Source organism: Rhinolophus sinicus, linkage group LG04, assembly GCF_036562045.2.
Source record: "Rhinolophus sinicus isolate RSC01 linkage group LG04, ASM3656204v1, whole genome shotgun sequence".
NCBI classification, from domain to species: Eukaryota; Metazoa; Chordata; class Mammalia; order Chiroptera; family Rhinolophidae; genus Rhinolophus; species Rhinolophus sinicus.
Window position 1 is genome coordinate 180,847,580 of NC_133754.1, and position 14,750 is coordinate 180,862,329.

General features: G+C 35.9%; 1 protein-coding gene across 3 annotated transcripts in view; it reads left to right on the top strand.

Annotated features, from left to right (window-relative positions):
* PBX3 (PBX homeobox 3) overlaps nt 1-14,750 on the top strand; it is a 193,357-nt gene that overhangs the window by 132,327 nt on the left and 46,280 nt on the right. For all 3 annotated transcript variants that reach the window (XM_019728593.2, XM_019728591.2, XM_019728592.2), the window contains one exon: nt 12,683-12,924. In XM_019728593.2, coding sequence (XP_019584152.1) covers nt 12,683-12,924 — 242 coding nt within the window. The remainder of the gene's footprint in view (nt 1-12,682; nt 12,925-14,750) is intronic.

Consider the following 14,750-nt stretch of genomic DNA (forward strand, 5'->3'; position numbering starts at 1 on the left):
TAGCACCACTAGTTGATATTAAACTAATCTATATATATACTTGTGATTCAGTCTAGGGCTCTCCTAGCTTGATGGCCAAATAGTTGAAACCTCAGGAGATCAATCATAAAAAACTGGACGCCAATTTCAAATCATTTAAAAGAAGCCAGAATTTGTTGCCATTTGAGAACATCAAATCAGGTGCTTTTGGCATAAATACAGTTTGAAAATGTCAAATTTTTGAACTTTGTTATTTAACTTTTGAATTAATAGTTACTCATATGTCTTTCTAATTGTCAACACTTTTGGAAAATATACCTTGTGATCATCTTTAAGAGACTAATTTGGAGAAAATAATAAAATTAGAGAATACAATGTTATTCATACAATATTATTTATTTTTATCTTTTCAGAATCATTGTTTGATAGTAAACAAAAAGCATTCATAAAGAATGAGAATTCACAAATGAACTAAGAGTTGTAGTGAGGATGTTTTTTTAATGACCCAGAACTAACACTTGAAAATGCAAAAATAAAATAGAAATGAATGTTCCTGTCAGGCAGTTACTCTTTTAGATTCTGTTAACATAATATAAAGGGTGCCAAAAAAATGTATACACATTTTAAGAAAAAAGAAAACTATTAAAATTATAATACTCAATATATACCGATAACAAAAGATGAATACAAATCATGTGTATACATTTTTTTGGCCCCCCCCCCAGTATATATATAAGGTGCTGATGAGTTCAGGCTGTAAAATTTAGACTTCTCAGTTTCAAATCTTGGCTCTTTACAGGCTCAAAATCTGGCTACGTGACTGTGAGTATGGTTTTTAACCAAACCACATTATACCTCAGTTTCATGATAACAAAAGTGGGCATAATTATAGTACCTACCTCTTAGGATTGTTGGGATGAGTTAATAGGGTAAAATGAAGCACTTTGAGCAATGCCTGGCACATAGGAAACACTCAATACACGTGAGGTCTTATTAACCTACCATTCATACCATACTACAAATTATTTGGAAGCACTTAATTTCCATGAGCTCCTTGAATTCCCTAGGACCCATTAGGAATGTGAGTTTTTGGTTTCCAGTCATTATAGTCTCACACCTCATCACAGAACAACATCTTCCTTTTACTGATGATTTTATTACCACGGTGCAGTTTCTATCCACCTGGAGTCATCCTAGGTGTTTTTGTTCACCTATCCTTGCTTGGTTTCTGTAGCACAGCTTTTGTTGAGATTTGTATTGGAGATACTCGGACCAGAACTTTGGTCTCCCTTGCAAATATCTGTGTCTCTTGTTTATAGCCCCGATATCCTCTTGTAATGCCCATGCAAAAAGGATTCTGATAAATCTTGTACTCAGCATTACACATTGTTTGTTTTAGCTGCCTTCCACTTCATGCTTCCTCCTTTAAGAGCGAGCCATTACGAAAGGTTAGATTCACAGTTAGCAGGCTTTAGCTCTCCCTTTTGAATCAGTGAGGTTGCCGTTTTATTGCTCTCCGACTTACACTTCAGTGATGAGAGTAAACTAGCATCAGATTAAAGGTCAGCAAATCCCATCAAAGAGAGGAATATTAGGGGCAGAGATAGTTGGAGAGGCAGCACACCACTGGGTATTGACAGGGTGATTCCAGGGTATCAGTCAGCAGAATTATAGCTGCCCAGAGAGTCAGTACAGCTTTAATGAGCCTGTGTGAAGAGGAAGAGGGTGGATTTATGTAGTTCCTCATAATTTTCTGTAGAGACTGTTATTGCAGACATTCTGTGGAGTGTTCTGGTCTTTCATTTAATTCAAAGGTCCTGGAGCTTATCCATCCCCTAAATTCCTTTTTGTTAGCTCAAATCAAAGTTGACATTTCCATGGTTTACCACCTAAAATACCCAGTTCAAAAATCAGGTTTCTTTAGGCAATTTTGAAATCTGTATACTGTTAATATAAACCTACATTTATATTTATATTAATGCATACACAATTTCCTCTTCAGAAAAGAGGGTTGAATAATGAACTTTTTTTCATAAGTAGGCAACAGGGGAAAATGTACATTTACACATTGTCCTCTAAGTAACTGGAAAAAGAAACTGATTATAACTATGTTATGGTGCTTTTCAAAAGGATTTTAATATTCTCCTTACAATGACTTTCCTAATTGATTGTTTATATGCCTGTTTATGTATGCCCCATCTCACTCTTTATGCCTCCAATACACTTAAGTTGGAAAAAAAATTTTTTTTATCTCTGGAGGAGAAATGTTTTTAATTGTTCTAATGAGCAGTACTACCCTTAATTGCTATTTTTAAGTCCACCTTGATTTTGATGTGACTTTGTAGTGAATTTGACTTATTAATTTCTTATCAAAGAAGTATTAAATCTCTATGATTTCAAAATCTAGAATATGTTTTGGGAAGTCAAGTGTGTGATGATAAATGTCTTTGGATATTTTTGCTGTAGGTTAGTTGCTTAAAGAGTTAAGGATATACATAAACTAATTTTTTTTTTTTAGTTAAGCTTTTATTTATAGGTCACTAGAAAATTGTGAAAAAATTATCAATAAGCTTGCGCTAGAATGTTTTGTCTCATTAGCCAAACCAGCCACTTTTTGTAATTTGTATTTAAGAATATGCTATTTTGATTACTTAAAAGTAAATGAATACATTATTAACATAGAGGTCTTGCTTGTGTGATTTGCTGTTTGGAAGATGCTTTCAAGCTTCTCTGCCATTGTCCTTTGCATGTCATGTGGGTGGTCGTGCTTTTCAAACACTTACATGGTTTTTAATGGAAGAGAGTGATGGATGTGATATGACCAGAGCACAAATATCCTTTTCAAACTTCACTGTTGATTGAAACATCTACATTTCTTACAGCAAAATGTAAACTCCTTAAGAGATACAAACAGACGAATATTACATAAAAATAAAGAAGCCATCTTTGGCCATTAATTAGATGCTGCATTTATATTAAGGAGCAAAATACTTAAAATCATGTGGAAAGTCTAGTAAAGTTGATGCTTCCTATAACCGTGCCATGTTTCACAAAGCCATTTCAATAAAACTGGGCCTGTGTCCTTTATAATAATACAGATAAAACTTTATGCTGTGCTGTTACATTGGAATGTACTGAGAATGTCAATGACCCTCATGCCATATTTACTGGATGCTATTTTGAGCAGTGCCAGTGCATCAGGATAATTTGGCATTACAAAAACAATAAAGTGGATATTCCTTCCTGTAGGAGGAGAAAGGGAACCAGGGGATATCTGGTATTCGTAATGAAGCCAACTGACTGTAATTTATATAGTCACTTTTGAACATTTCAGAGAAAAGGGAAAGAAGATGGCTGCAGCAAAAGGAAAGGAAATGAATATAACAATAAGCACGAGTTTAATTATCTGATGGGAGGATTCGTACTGCAATGAGGGACATAATGGATGATGTTTACTGATCACCTTAAAGTACACAGCTAAGTACATTGGGTATCTTTAAACTCAGCTGGGGACTAGTATTTTCATTTGAGGAAAATTATGAATGAAAAAAGGACCATTGTTCTGAAGTGGTACCATTTTACTTCCTACTAGTAGTTTTGACCAAAATTTCTGTTTCAAATGTGGATTATGTGTATAGTTTTTTAAATTACTATATATATTATCTGTGAAATACTTGATTAAAGATTTCCAAAATACTGAGAAGATGGAGAATTTTGGCGTAGTTTTGACTAATTTTAACAAAACACTGTGTAGCCAGTTATAACATGATAAATGTGTACCTTTCCAGGAAAAAAAGTTTTTATTCCAGAACAAATAAATAGCACCATTTACTTTCCATGTAGTTTTCTACACATGGCCATTCTCTAAATTTCCAAGTTTATTTGAAATGAGTGGCCAGAAACTGCTAATAATTAGCAACTAGCACAAGTGTTTCATCATCAACATGCATCAAAGTGCCATTCTGCTACCGGCAGTGATAGAGTAAAAATAACATGAAAGAGCAAAAGAAGAAAACAGATACTTAGATCATAAAAATTGAGAAAGCAAAAGGCAATAAAACTACATACATGGCAACACAATCTATGGCAAAGAAAATTTGATAAATAAAAATACCAATTAAAAAACACACACAAACAAAACACAACAACCTCTATCAGATTTGACCATGTAGTAGACATTACCAGAAATCAGATAAAAGTTTTAATTTTAGGACAGATTTTTTTCAGATTACATCTTAAGTTTGCAAACCTTCCAACATATTTTTTTTTAACGTTCGTGACCTGGCTCTTGGTAGTGTTTCATTTTCACAAATGATACTAAGGAATTCTGCAACTAGTTCTTTGACTTTGGGAAACGTAGTATTTTAATAAAAACAGATTTCAGTCTGTATGATTTAGAATGAATACCACTATTATTTTTTAAAGCGAGGATTATGTGCTAGGTACTGTTTTAGGCATTTTACATATTTTATAGCATTTAAACTTCACAATAATTCCCTGAATTGGTGGTATCTCTATTGAGAATGAACTCGAGAACTTTCCTATGATCACATAGCTAATAAATAACAGTCAGAATTTGAATTCAGGCTATTCTGATTCCATATTCTCCAGTAGGTAGCTCATTTGTATTATAGTTGCAAAGTAAATTTAAAATGCAACATCATATCCTATTTCTCTAGGTATTTGAGGTGAAACCTTGGACTTAGAGGGAGACAGACTTTGTTTGAGTCTTTGTTTTCACATTTACTAGCCGTGTAATCTTGAGCAAGTCACTTCACCTCTTTGAAGTTTTGGTTTTCTCAGCTACAAATGAGGTTGACCGCACCTCTACCCTAGGAGGTTATTTAAAAAGCAAATGAGAGAAGGAATGTGAAAGCTACATGTAGTATATGCTTAATATGTGTTAAAATTTGAACAGAGAGAATTTTTTTGGCCAAGCAATAAAATAAGACCCAAGTATTGTAGTGTTTTGGATTATCATATTAACCACTGTAAAATAAGGGGTTAAAGTCTCCTCCATAAGAAACAAAAGGACAGAAAACGTTTGCTTTTTGGCAGAAACGTTTTGTGTTGTGAACTGGGTCTGGGAAGACCTTACCAAAGTCTGGACGATTCGGTGTTCCAGAAAATAGAGTAGTGGGGGAAGCAGCTGTGTGGAGCGGCACAAACGATGCCCTCTGTGTTAGCGGGAGCAGGCACCACAGTGTAATGTTATCCCATTCGCAGCATGGCAGTGATCTTAACTGACAAGACAGGAAATGAAAGTGCCATGGCGATCTCATTCTGCAGGGAGAAAAGGCAAGGGAACAGAATGTGGGAAAAGGAAGGACTGAGAGAGAGTTTGTGTAAACAAATGCTGAAAAGCCCTGGAAATGCACATAATAGAAGAGGACTAACTGGTTTTGATGGAAATCTAAACGTGGGCCTCCAGCATTTTTTAGTGAGGAGACCCCAGGCATATGGTAAATTTAAAAGCATATCATTGGCACATTAGATCATTAGATCACTGTTAATCACATAGGGTAGCTAGTCATAAAGGCCTGTAGGTATTAACGCCAGGGTTGTTAGAATTCTTTTCCCACACTTAGGTTCTGAAACTCATTGCTTTTCCTTTATATAGTGCCAGGTTGGATTCCCCCCCCCCTTTCAAATTTAATTGTCATATTTACCAATCCTAAGAATCTCCTCAATAGAACCTTTTGTTTGAGCATCTATCCCTTTAAATAAAAAGAAAATGGCCGTTTCCTCTTTCCCCCACTTGTAATAATTTCCTTTAAGAACAGAGCACAGGTAACCCTTTGTGCTAATACGCGTGAGAAACATGGCTTGTTTTTTTCCTTCACCCTTTTTTCACTGTCTCACGCAAGCACAGCATACTTCATATCTTGCCCCAGCCCTGTTCTCTTCTTCTGTAGCTGACAGTGCTTATATATCAAGCGCGCCAACAAGATGCAGCTCCATTTAACAAAAAAGTGCCTTAAAAATGTAACTCTTCTTTCTGCATTTTTATTGCACAGTCCATCTGCTCCTTCGTCTTGGCTGCTCTTCACTTTCACAGTGACAAGGCTCACTCCTTTTTCTTGTCTCTTGAGGCAAGATCTAATTGGCAAGTGGGAAGTCCTCAAAATTTGCCTTTGCCAGCCAACAGGAGTTTCAGATTTTTATGTAAACAGTTGGCTAAAATAGATTTGAAGGGTAAAGAGAAACTGTGATGAAAATGAAGGATTTTTTTAAAAGTTCTTTCCCATAGAATGAACACACTTTCCTACAGGAGCATAATAAATGTTTTTCAATGAGCGAACTATACTGTAGCTTTGTCAGTTACAGGGTAAATAGAGTCAGTCTGATCAATGTTTTTGATGAGTCCAAATAGCAAAATGTTTAGCTTGAATCATTATTTCAGACATAACTCTTTTGTATAAAATAGTCCTCTATTTCTGGTAAAATAAATTGTCTGAACTTGGGAGGTGCTTAGGGGGTCGATGGTGTAGCCAGGGAGAAGAGCAGACCCTGCGTGACCTCTGTATTGCCATTTGCATGGCCGCGAGCATGCAGAAACACCAGACTCAGATCCCTGGGAATCATACTGGCATGGGAAACACTGGTGATTCAAGAAGTGCCTTTAAATGGTGTCCCTCTTCACATTTCAAGCACATCGGTAGAACTGCAGGGAAATAACACTAGGCTCTGCCCAGGAGTCTAGTACCTGTACAGACCAAGATCCTAATAATGTCATTATAGCATGTAGCTGCTTTCCATCGAACCTCTAATAAAGGTCATCAGTTGCCTGCTTTCTTGAGTGAGATGGCTTTGCAGCAAGTGCTTGGAGAAAAGTTATCAGTGCTGTATGTTAGAAACAGGCATTCTGCCAACAGCTTTATAATGAAGGTGAAATGTAATAAAGCGATGGATTGACAGTTTATGTGTTGAAAGTGAAGGAAATGGAGGTGTGGAGAAGCATTATGGGGAATCTTTCTAGTCATATCTTCAATTTAAGCATCAGGGGAAATGCTTCAAAATCTTAGATTTATGAATTTCTAGTAAGCAGTTTCCCAGCATGTAAACAAATCTCAGTGGGCTGTTTTAGGAAGGTAGATTTGGGCAGTGAAGTAATCATTTTTATTCCTCTGATTTTCCAAATAGAAATGGACATATATGATAAAAATGTCAGCCACACTCTCCACGTCAGGCCCCTAACAGGATTACATGTCAGTTCTTAATGTCTCGCTCTGTTTTTCTTTGCCATGAATGGCTGCATTATTGCTCACAGGAACTTCACTGTAATATATGGTAAGAGACAAGTAGCTCTTTATGGCCAGTGATTATTCGGTTTGAATGAAACCTGTGATTTATGTCCATTTAACTGAAAAGCCTTGTAAATTCCCAGTGCTGCATTTTTCCTCAATAGAGAATGAGTCAAGCGAAAGTGACAACTAGGTTGGCGTGGAAATGTGCAGTGCATTGCCGTGTTATATTTAATACACCTGACATGAAAAACGTGCACGCACCACAGTCACCTTAAATAGGAGTGAAAGTGACATTAGCTTGTAATATGACTGCCATATTCAGTGGATTAGACACTAACATTGGCTTAAAAGGAGATTTGGAGCCAAAGTGGGATGGGCATGGGGACATGGGTTGTGATACGCAACCACAGCATCTGGCATTTCCTCATAATATTTAAAAAATTAGTTGTTTTTACAGTTGCTTCTACTGGTATCTATAAAATAATATGATTCACCTCTTTCATGATTCTCCTCTTTCATTACAAGTCTTTAGATTTAAGAAGGAGAGAGTGAAATTCAGGTACAATTATTATTCCAGGTCTTTCTTTCCCCGGTGCTGATATCATGCAGTTGGCTTTTGGGGGAGGGGTGTCTCTATGTCAGTCAGACCTCACTCAAGGGTCTACTTTCCCAGGGCTTGGCTCCTTAGTTCTCTCTCTAATTCACCCATTGTTTGAGCCCAATCTTCCTCCGCCCCCCATATTAAGTCTAGTTTAAATAATAGCACCTTGAGGGATTTTTCAGTGCCTTTATTTACTTTGTTTCCAAATTATATTCCAGTTTGCACAACCAAAAGGTTCAAATGAGATCTTATAACCATGAAGCCTGTGACCTTCAATTCATTTCCAGGTGTTCTGTTTCATACTTCAACTGTTTTTTTTAATTTAAGGATTTCAGGTCGGAAATTATTTTACCTTGTTTAGGTTTGGGGAGAAAAGTAGCAATGTGTCTGTATTAATCTTTATGATTTGGGTTATGTTTCTCAAACTCAGGCTGACTTGATTGTAAAATGAAGAAAACACAGAAAGTAAAGTTGGTATTTTCTTTAATTATCTTTGTACCTTCAAACCACAATCCTGCTTGTTACTTTTAAATAATAGACACAATATTGGGAAATTACAAGAAAAACAAAAAATATTAATATTGGCACTGGTTTCAAAGCAGCCAACAATTGAGGGCCTGCTGAAAATACCTGATCTGACCCTATTTTACGTGACACTCTGCTAAAACATTTTTCTCTGAGCTAAGACTGTGGTGTGGTAGTTGAATGAATCAAGAGCAAGTCCATCAGAAAACGAAATATAGAGATTTCATAGGCCTAAGCTTATGACTAATTTGGGATCTCATTTTATGTCATGCTCATCAGGGGGAAAAAAATCAGACACCTTAAGTACCTTTTTGTTTCACAGCAGGTCCGAATAAGATACTATTTAGAAAGTAAAAGTGATCTGACTTTATCATTAATATATGTATTATGTGTCTTCTCTGATTGTGGAAATATTGTAGGTCTAGATCTTAGTTATGCCTAATTTACGACCATGTGTAGAACACATTTGACTTAGCCAAGGTCTGAAGCCACTCTTCAGTCCTGGATGAACAGAGGTTAGTGATGGTCCAGTGGGCTTGGTCCATGAAATGAGGGAGCCATGAAGCTTAGTTAGTGCCCTGTGTTTGCACCTCATTCTCTCAGGTCAAGCCTTCATTGTGTTACAGTGTTGTTCTGTTAGAGAGGCTACTACTGTACAATTCAGCCACTGCAGATTTTGAATCTGCTTATTTATAATTCAAAAGCTAGCCTATATATTAATGAACCCTTAATGAGCTGTTGAAAATGCCTGAATTACAGTCAGATTATTAAACTCCAACAGCCCCATAATCATACCATTTGAGTGGGCTTTAGGTACTTTTCACATCTGCAGCTTAGTATTGTGAAGGGTATGCGTTTATTCGAAGAAAGCTTTGTAATAATTTTGACCCGTAATTTATTTATTGCCCTCGGAATGCAGTCATCTATGCAGATGCTCTCTCCCATTATCTGTGGGGCAGGTGCACAGCATGTTGAAAGACAGCTAATTAGGATTTGCTGAAAGATATGCAAAAACGGTGGGCTTATAACAAAGCCAAGTTCATTGTTAAACAATGTTTTACTGTGTTTGTATGATTTGTCTAAATCTTAGAGATACGGAAATGAATGTTGTGGTTATAAGTAGATTGCAAATAGGGTTTTTAAAAAAACTTCATAATGCTATGATACCCAAGCCTAGATGTAAAACTTTATAAATCTGTATAAATGTCCCAGTATACATTTTGGATTAAAAACAAGAATGACCGATTTTTAAATTAACATTTTTTTTCAAGTTTCAATTTGAAGATATCAGGATCTTTTGATAACCTCATAGTCCGATTCATTCTGGCCCTTGGAAATTTAGGTTCATTAAAATGTTTATAGGTGCCTAGAGGTGGCGGTGTTATGATTGGAAGCCATGTGTGACTTGGGCAGGTTAGTAAGCTAAATAATAGTAAGTGAATAGGTAGGTAGGATGAGGAATAAAATAGTAATTTGCAGAAAAATAAGAAATAAGTAAGAAAATAAATTGAAATCTTCAAATTAAACATAATTTTGGAAACTAGGTATTAGTATTTAAAGATCCATAATCATGACTTTGCCTATTAGAGAAAAAAAAAATTGATGCACTTTTCTGACTACAGCCAGTCCTCAAATAATATTGTGAACTTAACTCTTGTTTATATCAATTATCCTATGGTAAAACTGTTTTCATTATATGTCATTTTGCTTGTAATCACAGAACCTATTGATAACATTAAGTGAGGATTTACTGTATAGTTATGAGAATGACTTCAGTCTTGATAAATATAGCCTTCTTGATGTTACCTAATTGCAAAGTGCTCCAGTACTTTTCATCCACAGGAGTGTGAACTTTTTGTCAGGAAATTATTTTTCTGATTAGATTTGATGCACATAATTTAAAACATTTTTTTTCTGTATTTGAGGCAAATACTGAAGAGTTGACTGACTTACGATTTTAGAAGAGATATTATTTATCACAAGGGGAAAATGTTATACCAGCTGAAAATACATACTTAAAATTATTTGTATTTTTGTCCACTCCTCTATTGAGTTTAAGGGTTGCTTCCTAATGGCAAGGTGGTATTGGTTTATATATATATGTATATCAGGTGTGTATAAAAGTGCCATAGACGGCTAACTAGTTTGTGTCTTTTGCATTTCTTCATGACGAATTGCCTTCTTCTGTCTCCCTTATTGTCTGCTTCCTTGTATATTGGTCATTGAGCATCGTCTCTTCTTTGCCACACGTGTGCAGGGAAATGTAATCATTTTGACAATGGTTGTTGATCTACTATTAAAGGATCTCACCAAATGTACAAAGGGAAAAGATCAATAAATATAAGTGCAAGGGGAAAACTAGAAAGCTGGAGGAATCTTGAACGTAGATAAAAAACACATTTCCAGGAGAAGCACCAGTATCAGTGTAAATATAAAAAAGAAACAACAAACACACAAAAATGTGAGCAAAAATTTAGTTCAAAAAGGAGAAACTTAAGGAACTCCCAAAGGAATAATATAAAATTAAACAGAGCCCCAGGTGCCAGATAAGAGGTTGCTCAGTGAGTCCTCACTGCATGTCGAATGCACAGAAAACTTGGTACGTGGAACTACAAGCATGTCTAGGCCATGAGATTTTAACATCTAATAAAATGAATTAGAAGGAAAGAAAATCAAAGATGTTAAAATACCAATGTAACTGATATTTTTGCTGTTTCTTTTAGATCTAAAAGAAATAGCAAATACATGTTTGTCTATCTTGAGTTATCAACAATGTGCTGATACTGACTTTTATCTTTAAAGTATTTAAGGGAGTTATCTAACTTTTTGGTTCCCTAAATAAATTATTGTCTTAGTATATTATAGTTTTCAAACCTTATTTACTTATCTCTGAATAGGCAACAGATATAATTTAAATTATTGTAAATTAGTTTTATGACCCAGTTGAAATTATTCTGAAGTATATTTTTAAATGAAACTGACAGCTTTAAAGTGTTTTGAGGGAGGGAATTAAACTTGTGAATTTGCGTTAGAAAAACCAAGAACTCACTCCTGCTGTGGGTGTAATTCAGGACATCTAGGAATGAAATCTGTTCTTAGAAGAATTGATGGTAGTTTTAGGTTAGCATGTAAAGTCTCAGAGCTGGTGCTCAGTTGAGTACTTGGCAGCGTATAGATGTTACCGTCACGTAAGTTACACCAGACACAGAGTGTGTACCACTGTGGATAAACAACAACAGGCAGAGACGCAAAAGGCAGAATCCAAATGCAGACATGCAAGATGCCAACTTCCTTCCCCAAGATGCCTTGTAACTGTGTGAGGAACCTGCTTTTAAGTGGATTTACAGAGGTTAATTGGGCTGGGATATTTTAGATTATGTTACACATTAATGAAAATGCTGATTTTGAGCTGTCATGACTCCAGTGCGTTTTATATCATAATAATTATTTTAAAACTTTGTCTTCCGTGTTGTTGAAAACCTCTTGGCAGAAAGCCTATGTGACCTGATTAAACCTATGAATTGTCAGCTGTGATCTATAGCACTCAGATGGGGCTGCTGACGGGGCATCACTTAGGAAGTTCTTTATTTAAAAGCAAAATTAGATTGAGACTACTGTGCCCAGCACCGGAGTGCCATGTTGATGGTACATTTTTAATACTGTATTTAGTGTCCTGGTTTTATAGTTTGCTGACAATTGCTTAACAAAGGCATACACACACACACACACACACATTTTTTTTTTTTTTGAAGTATAGCTAATTACCTCATAATGTATGTATTTCTCTTCTCCCCCTGAAATTACATGATGGAAAAGTCCATCTAATCCTGTTTATTTTTTAATTTCTTGGATATAGCTTGTGAATTAATTATTCTATGGGATTTTACATTTTGTTCTTCTAACTATACAGAGAAACAGAATAACCTTAATCTTTCTTTCGATGAATTTGTTTTATATCCTTGGGTTATATTTTTCCTTTCTCAAAATCCCGAATTTTACTCCTTTCCCATTTTATGCCTTAATCACCTAAATCTGGGAAGACTGGATGTCAGAATATGCTAAGAAGCCAGGGTTACCTTTTTCCAAGGATCCAATCTGGGATAAATTAAGAAGGGGTGATCTTAGAGATTCTAGAATATATGTAAATATTATCTTGAAAAGAATTTTCATACTTATGCTTACTGATAAAGTGTGAACATTGAAATTCTCAGCATGAATTGTAGTACACTGATGTTGTTTGATCATTTTCTCAAATAAATAAAATACTCACACTGTTTGTCCTGTTTCTCGCTTCTTCTCTCTCTCTCTGTCTCTCTGTCTTTCCTTGAAGGTCTCAGCATCAGAGGAGCCCAGGAGGAGGACCCTCCCGATCCCCAGCTAATGAGACTGGACAATATGCTTTTGGCAGAAGGGGTTTCAGGTCCTGAGAAAGGTGGGGGATCGGCGGCAGCAGCTGCAGCCGCGGCAGCCTCTGGAGGTTCTTCAGATAACTCTATTGAACACTCAGATTACAGAGCCAAATTGACCCAGATCAGACAAATCTATCACACAGAACTGGAGAAATATGAACAGGTCAGCAGCCGCCACTCTCATAGTCCTGCACAAACCCTCTGTTGCTCTTCTATTAGACTGCGCTAACCAATTCTGAGGGCTGTGAGGGGTAGGTGTTAACACAAAGAGCAAAATAAATAAGGTCAATGCAAAAATCCAAATGAATTGTTGGATCGATGAAATTAAGTGAAGCTAAACCTTTTACTCATCCACTTGTTTTAGTTGTATTCGTTCTTCACAATTCTCGTGCCCTTAACTACCACACCTGCAGCCATCCTTCCCCTCTAACCTCACCACTTGGTGCTCTTCGCAGCTTTGTATCATTAACATTTATGCACTGGCCTTGTTCATAAGCTATAACAACTTTTAAAGGGAAGCACTGCACAGTGAGACCTTCCTCCAATGCGGTGAGCTCCAGAATCCTCTTAGGAATTCCTTATGGATTGTGCCCAAGGATAGGGAAGGGAGCTGACTTCACAAAGTAAGCAGGTTCTGGCCTGCCTCTCTGAGGAGAACTCCCAGGATAATTGTGGGTAACCTGGGGCAGGGAATACTAGGCATTGTGTGCTAAATTCCTGATTAGAAAGAGAGTATGGATTAAAAACGCTATTCTCAGCAATTATATTAGCCATGTTTCATTGAATCTAAGATGTCTTTGATTTTAAGCTGTATCATTGTTTTATGTACCACCAAGAAAAAATTGACACTGCCAAATTTAACTGTAACATGCCATTGATTGTAAAAAGCATCTGAACCACTTCAGAGGTATTAAAATGTGGGGAAAAATAAGTAAGTCTTAGATTCAATGAAAAAAGGTAAAATGTTCGTGGTTCATTTTAAACATATTTTGGTTGTTGGTTTAAGTCTAAAAACCTGCTTACTTTGAGGAAATCTCACTGGATGGTAATTTTAAAAATATTATTATGGAAATGTTTAAACATACCTCAAAATAAAGAAAATATTAAGTCGAATCCTATGAAATTGTCAAGTTTTTGAGTCAAAAACACTTGTGAGTTGGCAGTTTTATAGAGTTCAACTTAAAATAAGGAACTGCCTAGATACCCATCGCCCTGATAAATAATTATCGACATTTTGTCAATCTTATTTTGTCTATCTTTCTACCTCCCCTCCTTCCCCCTTTATTTTTCCCTTGGTGGAGTATTTTAAAGCAATCTTAGGCATCATACCATTTCACTCATAAATACTTCACTGTGTAGTCAGGTACTTCTTAAAGTCCAAACACCGCAGTGTAATGTGGGAGTCTTTGTCAGTTTTAATACTGGTTTTTCTTCTAAGTTCCCTTTGTAGTTTCAGTTGTATATGTTATTTTTTTCATTGCCTTCTCTAATATGCTGGCTATGGTGGTATTAAGCAAATGCTGGATTCTGTCCCAGAGGTGAGTGTTTTGAGGGAGGGTAGAAAGATTTATGTAGCTTTATGTTAAAATACACTATAACTGAATCTTATAAGATACTGTCTTTTTTTCTGCATAGGATTTTCTGGGATCTCAAACTGTATCTCTAGTCTTATTTGTAGGAATAATTTTTGGTGGAAGATGTGCAAATAAGAATTTTAGAAAAATGATCTTGTGTATGTACATGAAAAAAATAGAGCTTTCTGATTTGACATATGAATAATTAAGAGTAAACAAAATAAGTCATGGTTGAAAAGGTTGCCCTGAGCATAAACAGTGGAAAGTGGCTTTAATTTGTAGTATAATCCTAATTGTATAACTTTATGTTAAATACATCTATACATACTTACTAAATAAATACCACCAGTCACCTTGCATGAAAGATGTATAGTATTGGGCCAAATGGCCCTACTTTTTTGGCTGAGGAATTAAG